Below are 10,705 nucleotides of genomic sequence, written 5' to 3'. Positions count from 1 at the left end.
CTCGGTCCTACAATTGGTATCAGAGCCAAGATCACGGGTTCGATTCTCATTAATTGCAAGGAGTTCAATTCTTGGGAGGAAGATTGTTGGGTGCAATAATTGTCCCTGCTTGGTAAAGCGGCCGAACCGTGGTGTTTGAGCAGATGTGAGGTTTAAAAGATTTGATTTGCACCATTACTACTAGCTATAGCTTTTGGTAAAACAGCAAGCGCTCGGTCCAACATATTATGTCCTAATTTCTGTATGATATAATTCAAGCACATTTTTTTTATAGATATTTGAAATTAGGTCCAACTAAGTAACATGAAACATATACATATATATTAAATCATATTTAAAGCAAAATGTTAAGATCAAGAATGATTCAGATTTAAATTTCAACGAAGCACAATGAAGAAGAAATTTAAGAATTGTATGTGTACGTTAAGTGTTATGTAATGATTATGTTGCTACTTCATGGTTGTGCGATGTAGTGACCCGTTCCAGAATCACCTACTAGGCAAGAACTAAGCATGCAATTAACCTAATTAACAATAATCAGAGATAACAGCGGAAAAGTCAACAAAAATAGTTATACAACCCAATCGAAGTCTAGAATAACTCCAAATAAAATATCCAATACAACCATATCGAATCAAAACAATACCGATAAACTAAACCAACCAGCTACTCAACGTCCTCCTCCTGCTCCTCCTGAGCTGTCCAACCTGAGGCCTGCCCCGTGGGAATGGGGTGTCCAAGAATAAACAAAACCGAGGACGTGAGCGATAAGAACGCCCAGTACAAAAGTATGAGTATACAGACCTATATGAAATGCACATGCTATGATCATGATACCGGGGTAGTCAAGAAACAGGAGTCACAAAAGGATCTCAACAATGCTCAGTCTAGAGGCGCCAAGTGGATAGTGCCGCGCGGTACACCTCTGGGTCACTGCATCCACTACAAGACAGACGTGGACCTAAAATGTCCCGGACCACCGAAGCCCTCCCGACCCGTCGGCCACTGTGTACTCTCGGTGTCCATGCGTCCACAAGACAGGGCTGAGCGGCCCCAAAATATAGCTTATCTCGAAAGAGATACAGCTCAACAGTAAAGGCTATCTCGAAGGAGAATACGGCTCAACATGAAATGCAACGTGCAGTAATAAACGTGACATAATAGCATGCATCATATGACATATATCAATGCACCACATAATCATGCAACACATATAAGAATGTATACTCAACCAGGATATCTCGGATAGTACTTTCGTACCTCTATCACAGCAAGCCTAGCCTTACGCAACACCGCTAATCAGGTCTAGAACAAGCCTACGCATCAAAAGCATACTCAATCAATACTACCATGCTCGACTAGCAAAACCAGTACTCCCTAGTACTACCAAAGGTTTAGGGTTTACCTTCGTCCGTCGACAGCCCTTTGATGTCGATTGCCTTGAAACTCAGGCGCCGCTACGCTACTACTCCTGGCAGCTCTTGGCTATCGCTCGACCAACAACTAACCCTAGAAACCTTCCAAACTCTCCAAAATGAGAGAAAACTCAAGAAATTGGCAAGTCAAAAATGAGAAATCCGAGCACTATTTATAGGCCATGTTCGGATCCTCCGAACAACACTTCGGAACGTCCGAACGCTACGTGTCCATTGGCTCTTGACAGCTCATGATCGGATCCTCCGATCATACACTTCGGACCGTCCGAACATGCACGGAAAATGACGTGTCGATCAACACTTGACACCTATGATCGGATTCACCGAACTACACTTCGGATCGTCCGAACTCTTCGGTGCTTCCGAACCCTCTTCGGTCCGTCCGATCATGACCATAGCCAAAATTACACCTTAAACCTTCTTAATCACCATTACTCCGTTAATTACCCAATTTGGAATTCGGGCTACTACATTCTCCCCCCCTTAAAAGATTTCGTCCTCGAAATCAAGTTTAGAGAATGAACAAAACGAAAATAACAACATCATTACCCTCAAAATCTAAGGGACAACCCATCACTAGACGCTTGGCTAAAACCGAATGACCCATCGGAGTAGAAACGGAAAGAATGACATCTAGAGAAACATGCGGTAACTTATGACGCTTAACAAATCGTCCTGGTCACCCCAACGACCTACACTTCCCTGACTACTCTCATCACCAAAGTGGTCAGCCATTGCTACAACATAGAATAGGGAAGAATGGTAAAATGGTCAACGGAAATCCCAAAACAGAAATCTATATCCCAAAATCGTATGCATGCTCTGATACCATAAATGTAGTGACCCGTTCCAGAATCACCTACTAGGCAAGAACTAAGCATGCAATTAACCTAATTAACAATAATCAGAGATAACAGCGGAAAAGTCAACAAAAATAGTTATACAACCCAATCGAAGTCTAGAATAACTCCAAATAAAATATCCAATACAACCATATCGAATCAAAACAATACCGATAAACTAAACCAACCAGCTACTCAACGTCCTCCTCCTGCTCCTCCTGAGCTGTCCAACCTGAGGCCTGCCCCGTGGGAATGGGGTGTCCAAGAATAAACAAAACCGAGGACGTGAGCGATAAGAACGCCCAGTACAAAAGTATGAGTATACAGACCTATATGAAATGCACATGCTATGATCATGATACCGGGGTAGTCAAGAAACAGGAGTCACAAAAGGATCTCAACAATGCTCAGTCTAGAGGCGCCAAGTGGATAGTGCCGCGCGGTACACCTCTGGGTCACTGCATCCACTACAAGACAGACGTGGACCTAAAATGTCCCGGACCACCGAAGCCCTCCCGACCCGTCGGCCACTGTGTACTCTCGGTGTCCATGCGTCCACAAGACAGGGCTGAGCGGCCCCAAGATATAGCTTATCTCGAAAGAGATACAGCTCAACAGTAAAGGCTATCTCGAAGGAGAATACGGCTCAACATGAAATGCAACGTGCAGTAATAAACGTGACATAATAGCATGCATCATATGACATATATCAATGCACCACATAATCATGCAACACATATAAGAATGTATACTCAACCAGGATATCTCGGATAGTACTTTCGTACCTCTATCACAGCAAGCCTAGCCTTACGCAACACCGCTAATCAGGTCTAGAACAAGCCTACGCATCAAAAGCATACTCAATCAATACTACCATGCTCGACTAGCAAAACCAGTACTCCCTAGTACTACCAAAGGTTTAGGGTTTACCTTCGTCCGTCGACAGCCCTTTGATGTCGATTGCCTTGAAACTCAGGCGCCGCTACGCTACTACTCCTGGCAGCTCTTGGCTATCGCTCGACCAACAACTAACCCTAGAAACCTTCCAAACTCTCCAAAATGAGAGAAAACTCAAGAAATTGGCAAGTCAAAAATGAGAAATCCGAGCACTATTTATAGGCCATGTTCGGATCCTCCGAACAACACTTCGGAACGTCCGAACGCTACGTGTCCATTGGCTCTTGACAGCTCATGATCGGATCCTCCGATCATACACTTCGGACCGTCCGAACATGCACGGAAAATGACGTGTCGATCAACACTTGACACCTATGATCGGATTCACCGAACTACACTTCGGATCGTCCGAACTCTTCGGTGCTTCCGAACCCTCTTCGGTCCGTCCGATCATGACCATAGCCAAAATTACACCTTAAACCTTCTTAATCACCATTACTCCGTTAATTACCCAATTTGGAATTCGGGCTACTACATGCGACATATGTATGTCATATAAAATGTTAATATTTTTCAATAAAATAGTTTTTCAAAAAGAAAAAATTCTTCATTCAGAAAAAGAAATACATGAAAAACAAATTGTGCATAATTCTCATTCTATTTATAATGGTATGAGAACAATTCTAAAACTTTATTGACACAATATAATAGATCAATTCTGTGCATTTTATTGAGACATTAACCCAGTTTCACTTTATTTCCTCCAATATTATCTCGATATATTTCGAGGTGACTACGAGATTGTTTTTGTCTCTTTTTTAGTCAAAGTGTCTAACCAGCTAATTCATAACATATATGATGGTAGCATAGAAAACTCCTCGTCAAATAAATTCACTTAGCCAAATATTGAAATTCAAAAAAATTTCTACAATATTTTATTAAATTAATTTTGACTATCATAAAATGCTCATGAAATCTAAGTGGTTATATTATTAGATGAGATATTGAATAAGACAAATACTTTGACATATATTTGAATGATATCTCATATGCATAACTTAATTACATTATTCGTATCTCTTCTCAATATTTTTAAAATACAATAATTAATTTTGTATATCGTTCCACAAGATATAAAATATTATAAAACAAAATATAAACTCGATATAAGAAAATTTGTTTTGTTTCAATTAATAATATAATATTATGTTCTAAACGCAATAAATGATATTGAAACTATATCATCCTCATGACATGATGCACGCAATCATTATTTCAAAGCTTCCAAAAAATGACGATCAAGATGACTTTCTTGAATTGCGTCAAATTAAATGAGAACACAATTCTAGGATATAGCCATTTGAAGAGATTTCAAGTATTTTTCTCACAGTGATTGAGAAATAGTTGTTAAAAATTTGTTAACCTTATAGCTATATGATGTAATATCGATACTAAATATATAAAAATGATATCACAAATATCACAATATTTGAAGAAGGTGCAACACTATTCATTGGTTATGTTGTTGAAAAATATATATGTTATACATACTTTTAGTCACAAGTGAAAACTTATCACGAGTAAAAGCATTTTTTCTTAGGAGTTATAGTTGATGATTTTCAAAAACTGAAAAATCATTTAACAACAAAAAAATATTCGGAAAAATAAGATTATCAGATAGAAACAATGTAGAAAACCGAAAAAATATCGTGATAAAGAAGCAAATTTTGAGCATGTCAGATCCCGGATAAAGATTGTAAATAACATAAAAGATGTTAAAGACGATCAGATACTTGCTGAGCATACCAAAATAGTTATATGCATATTATAACAAACTACGACAAAGAGTTGCTGAGTTATCAAAATCAACCAAGAAGCATATTGGAAAGTGTGTCGAGTGGATAAGATAATTTCTCTGATTCATATACCATCTATGGTCATGATTTTTTTATTTTATATGGCTTGGTTTGTTTCAGCTGAGAAATATTATTAGCCATGTTTTAATTCAAATAAATATTATCAAAATTTCGTACATATATTTTCAGTAGTTTAGGTTTTTACGTGCAACGCACGTGCATTTTTCTAGTTATAGTTAAAATATATATATATAACTAATATATATTATGGGTCTGGTCTCTTGTTATTTTGCATTCACTTGTTTGCTTCTCTCTTAATTACCCACACCTTCCTCTTCCACCTTCCCAACACTCCATTTCATCTCCTCCAACCCAACCTCAACTTTTCTCCACCCAATTGCACCCCTCTTAATTATATATATATATATATATTATATATATATATATATACATGCGCACATACAAGTGTGTGCGTGTGTGTGAGTAATTAAGATTATTCTTATCTTCTGGTGCGAGCGTTACTGAATCTAAGCTACCAAAAATGAAATCATGGCCGGTGCCTTAACCATTGCTAATCTCCACCCAAGAATCCATATCTTTTCCTGATATCAGATCCCATATCATTTTCTCTTTCTTTCCGTTGAATCTTGAAGATAAATTGCAAGCACCCTTGATTTTCTTTGGTATAAATGATAAAAGTTTTGATACATGTACCTGCTGCATACAATATTTTTCTTTTTTGAGAAAAGAAGATCAGACGTACCTTAAATTATGATTGCTGTTATTAAAATATAGTAAGTGTAGTTATTACAGTTATATTATGGGAATATCTTGTAATCCGCTGGAGCTTATTCTTTACGAGCACTGCTGCTGTGTGAATGCTTTTAATATTATTTTTATCGCAATTTCCAAATTCTCGGGTACGGAGATTTTTCCTCCTGGTGAGGTGAAGGGATCGTCAATGGAGTTTGGCGGCGATGGCGGTGGCGACCACCCCGATGGCTCCGATTCTCATCGGAGAAGAAAGCGTTACCATCGCCACACGGCTCATCAAATTCAGACCCTTGAATCGTACGCCTCTCTTCCTGCTTCCTCCTCCTCCTTGCAGTGTGCATATTTGCAAACTCAACTGCATGTGTACACATACGCACGCGCAAATAGTTTGCTGATAGAACTATATTTTTACTAGGATTTTATTAGAAAAGAAGCTTTCTTTATTCTTGAACACAACTATAGATTTCGATGATGCCGAGGTTTAATTTTGTGTCTAGAATGTTTAAAGAATGTCCCCATCCAGACGACAAGACGAGGAATCAGTTGAGCAGAGAGTTGGGTTTGCATCCTAGGCAGATCAAATTTTGGTTTCAAAATCGGAGGACTCAGATGAAGGTAATTAGTTTTTTTTTTATTTTTTCATTCTTTTATGTATTTTGAATTTTAATAGATCGAAATAATTTCTTCCTTTGCAACTAATCTTGATTATGTTCTCTTTTTAATTGTTATTTTGTTTAGACACAACATGAAAGATCAGATAACTGTGCGCTTAGAGCAGAAAATGATAAGATTAGATGTGAAAATATAACAATCAGAGAAGCCCTCAAGAATGTGATCTGCCCCTCTTGTGGAGCCCCTCCAGTTTCTGAAGATTCATACTTTGACGAGCAAACACTGCGATTGGAAAACGCCTATTTGAAAGAAGAGGTCTAGAATGTTTCATTTCATCAGTAATTTTCTTTAGATTAATTGCATGATATCCAATTTTAGTGACCTTTTTTATGTTTTTGTATCATTTATAGCTGGACCGAATCTCAAGTATTGCATCAAAATATATAGGGCGGCCTATTTCACAACTCCCGTCGTCGCTGCCTAATCATGTATCTTCATTGGGTTTATCCATGGAAAGTTTTGGAGGTCATGGAGGTTTTGTTCCAGGCCCTTCCCTTGATCTTGATCTTCTTTCTGGAAATTCATCAAGTGTAATTCCAAGTTTAGTCTTCCCTTCAGTGAGCATTTCGGATATGGATAGATCTGTCATGACAGAAATGGCAGCTAATGCCATGAATGAATTGATTAGACTCTTGCAGAGCAATGAGCTTCCTTGGGCTAAGTCCTCAATAGATGGTAGGGAGATTCTTGATTCCGAAAAGTACAAGAGTTTCTTCCCAAGGCCTAATAGTCATATAAGAAATCCGGAGATACGAATGGAAGCTTCGAGAGCTTCTGGTGTCGTGATAATGAATGGTTTGGCTTTGGTCGACAAGTTTATGGATGCGGTTAGTTTATTTTTCATGCTTTTCTACATGTGAACAGGTGCTGAATCAAATTGGGAGGATGAGGGGCAAACCTTACATTTTTATAAAAATTATAAATGCACAAAATTATGGACTTTTTTTTTGTGGGACAACCACTTCCCTCGCCTTCATTTGGATCCGCCTGTCACATTGAAGACGTTCCTGGTTCAGTGGTGTAATTTGTACGAGTATTGACAGGATAAGTGGGTAGAAATGTTTCCGACTATCGTTTCGAGTGCAAGGACTATATGCGTGATATCATCTGGAATTCATGGAAGCCAAAGTGGCACATTGCAATTGGTAATGATAAACATATAATCGTGATTCTCTCCCCCCTTAAATTTTCTTATTAAGATTGTATGTTTCTTGTGTAGTCGTGTATCTGATTCTCGGATTACTTGCTTCATATCACAGATGTATGAAGAATTGCAAGTGCTTACAGCATTGCTACCAATTAGACAACTCTATTTTCTTCGCTTCTGTCAGCAGATCGAGCAAGGCACTTGGGCTATAGTCGATGTTTCTTATGATCTTCCTCAAGAAGAGAGCCGATTCACTTCTTTGTGTAAAGCTTACAAGCTTCCTTCTGGATGCTTGATACAAGAGATGCCAAATGGTTACTCTAAGGTTAAATTTAAACCGAAATTAGATACGGTTACGTGATTCCTTGTTCTAATAATTGATGATATATAATTGAGATTTTTGGCTATGTTTGATGCATTATTGAAGGTTTATTGGATGGAACATTGGGAGATAGAAGATAAAGTTCCAGTTCATGGACTTTATAGAGACCTTATTCAGAGGGGAGTGGTTTTTGAAGCTGAAAGATGGCTTTCTGCTCTTCAAAGGATTTGTGAAAGATTTTCTTGTTTAATGGTTACTGGGAGTTCAACTACAGATCTTGGCGGAGGGGGTGACGGAAGGGGTAAATCAGGAGAAACTTTCTCTGTCTTGATTTATGAAGCAAAATACAACGTGCCTTTGGTTGTTTCACTTTTTATTATTGGTAACAATGTCGTGTATTGATAGTGATTATTCCATCAGCTGAAGGCAAAAGAAGCATGATGAAACTTGCACAAAGAATGGTGAAAAGCTTCTGTTCGAGCTTCAACCCTTCGAATGGCCAACAATGGACCACAATATCAAGATTAAATGAGTTTGAAGTCCGAGCCACATCTCATAAGAGCACTGACCCGGGCCAGGCCAGCGGTGTCGTGCTCTGTGCAGCTGCTACTCTCTGGCTTCCAGTCCCTCCACAGAACGTCTTCAATTTTCTTAGGGACGAGAGAACTCGACCTCAGGTAACTACGCACAACTCGAGTTGATAACATTGGAAATATTGAAATCATGGATTGACATAGTTAATTTAAAATTATAGTGGGATGTTCTCTCAAATCAAAATCCGGTTCAAGAGGTTGCTCACATTGCAAATGGTTCTCATCCCGGGAACTGCATATCCGTGCTTAGGGTATGTTTCATTTCTTCGACCATTCCTCTTCCTTTCAACACTTTAGTTCGACGTTAATTTATGACCAAAAAGGACCATTTATTTTCCAAAAAGCATTCAAGACTTTGGCATATCTAACTCCGAATTCTGAAACCAGGCATTCAACGCTGGCCAAAACAATATGTTAATCCTCCAAGAAAGCTGCATAGATGCTTCTGGCTCGCTCATCGTGTACTGCCCTGTCGACGTACCAGCCATCGAAATAGCAATGAGCGGGGACGACCCTTCCTACATCCCGTTACTCCCGTCCGGTTTCACAATATCCCCCAGTGGCCAGCCTAATCACCTCCATTCCACAGAGGGGGGAGGTGGATGTGACGGGGCTTCGACTAGCTCCACATCCGTCATTGCTACCGAATCCTCAGGTTCACTCCTAACAGTAATGTTTCAAATACTCGTGAGTGGCTTGCAATCCTCAGGAATGACCGCCGAATCCGTTGCAACAATTAATAACCTCATTGGCAACACAGTCCACCAGATTAAAACCGCCTTGAACTGCAGCAGTCCCTGATATTCGTTAACATGCATTTCTTAAATTCTGTCCCCATATCAAGAAAGACAGATCTTTCCGAGCCATCCAACCTTGGGTTAGTTGAGGAAAATGGTATTGAATGAAGTCAGAAACCATTAAATCTTTTGGTTAGTTGAGGAACTTGAATGCTCATTTCTCACACCATCAATAGTTGATGGAGCTGACTTATTGATGCGCCTCAGTGCTGCTGTATTTATATGCCAGCCTCATTACAGTTCAGGACAACTTTTAACAGAGATGCCATTTTTCCCCCCAAAAGAAAAAACCCTTCATTAATATAAGTTGAAACAGGAGTCAAGAACGAACCATTATCTACATTTCTCCATTTTCTTTCCCTTTGATTAGGGTTTTAAGTGACAGTTAATTTGGTTCTTGTGTTGATTAGTTTAGCATGAGCGAGAAATGTTGTACGTATGGTTCGGGTATTGACTTGTGTTTCATGCATGGAATTTGTTTTGAGGATTTAATTTGCCATATCATAATATATTCTATTTAATTTCCTTGATTATGAATTGATGGATGCATGCATTACGGCAATATATAATAACAGAACTATAACTTTTATATATATATATATATATATTTATGTGTGTGTGTGTGTGCGTGTGTGAAAAAGTATGTAAATATTGTGTGAATTAATAAAAGATTCATGCTATATAATTTGCACGCAACACATAATAATTATAGGTTGGGTAAAGGGTACGTAGAAGCAAGATCTATGACTGAAAGAGACCACTAACGGTATTGTGCAGACTCTAGTGCATGCCATGTCATTATCTTAACAAAGTAGTTAAATAGGTAGTAGCTGTACATGTAGATGATATCCAGGCTTAAACAAAAAAAAAACGTGATAAACATAATATATATAGAACATCAGTGCATGGTAATTTTTTATTTTATAGAATTTGAGTGCAAGGTAGGTTAACAATTCATGCGGGGATATATTTAAAGTTCGCTATCTTTCTTGAGAAATAAATTTCAGTCGATATAGAAAAACTATCTTTTTTTAAGGCTAAAATTACTCAGATGTATTTGAATTGAGCCATTTGCTATCGGTCACCCATGAGTATTTAGCCTTACAAAGTCTGAAAAAGTATATAAAAATATCAAAATTCTATATTTGTATTTTGTCGAAGTAAGAAACCATGTCATATATGTTTGGAATAGATTCTATTTTGAGAGAGTTGAAAAAACACTAATTAATGAGGCTATATCAATTAGTATTTGTTAGTTGTCCCACATCGATTGAGTTAGATACAAGTTCCAATCTTAACATAATATCAGAACTCAGGTTTCATCGATATATGTTTGACTACCTATAGTTGGGCCACCCGTTTTGCTATA

The 10,705-nt window shown here is 38.3% G+C and overlaps 1 protein-coding gene across 2 annotated transcripts; it reads left to right on the top strand.

Moving 5' to 3' along the window:
* Positions 1–5,371: 5,371 nt before the first annotated feature.
* Positions 5,372–9,838, top strand: LOC140835078 (homeobox-leucine zipper protein HDG11-like). 2 transcript variants are annotated; one of them, XM_073200414.1, is made up of 10 exons: positions 5,372–6,102; positions 6,303–6,420; positions 6,544–6,732; positions 6,828–7,304; positions 7,521–7,622; positions 7,737–7,949; positions 8,052–8,235; positions 8,367–8,623; positions 8,701–8,790; positions 8,927–9,838. In XM_073200414.1, the coding sequence occupies exons 1-10, from the start codon at positions 5,852–5,854 to the stop codon at positions 9,338–9,340; spliced, it is 2,295 nt and encodes a 764-aa protein (XP_073056515.1). In that variant the 5' UTR covers positions 5,372–5,851; the 3' UTR covers positions 9,341–9,838. The 2 variants fall into 2 exon arrangements, with proteins under 2 accessions (XP_073056515.1, XP_073056514.1); XM_073200413.1 differs by having other exon boundaries at positions 5,374–6,102; positions 8,052–8,247.
* The last annotated feature ends 867 nt before the right edge of the window (positions 9,839–10,705 follow it).

The sequence above is a fragment of the Primulina eburnea genome, chromosome 6 (assembly GCF_022965805.1).
Source record: "Primulina eburnea isolate SZY01 chromosome 6, ASM2296580v1, whole genome shotgun sequence".
Taxonomy (NCBI): Eukaryota; Viridiplantae; Streptophyta; class Magnoliopsida; order Lamiales; family Gesneriaceae; genus Primulina; species Primulina eburnea.
Note: the sequence above shows the minus strand (reverse complement) of the source record. Positions and strands in the feature narration are given on the sequence as shown.

Coding starts and splice junctions, on each gene's coding strand:
- LOC140835078 (XM_073200413.1), top strand. CDS start 5,852: ATGGGAATATCTTGTAATCCGCTGGAGCTTATTCTTTACGAGCACTGC. Junction 6,421..6,543: donor ATCGGAGGACTCAGATGAAG/GTAATTAGTTTT, acceptor TATTTTGTTTAG/ACACAACATGAAAGATCAGA. Junction 8,624..8,700: donor ACGAGAGAACTCGACCTCAG/GTAACTACGCAC, acceptor TTAAAATTATAG/TGGGATGTTCTCTCAAATCA.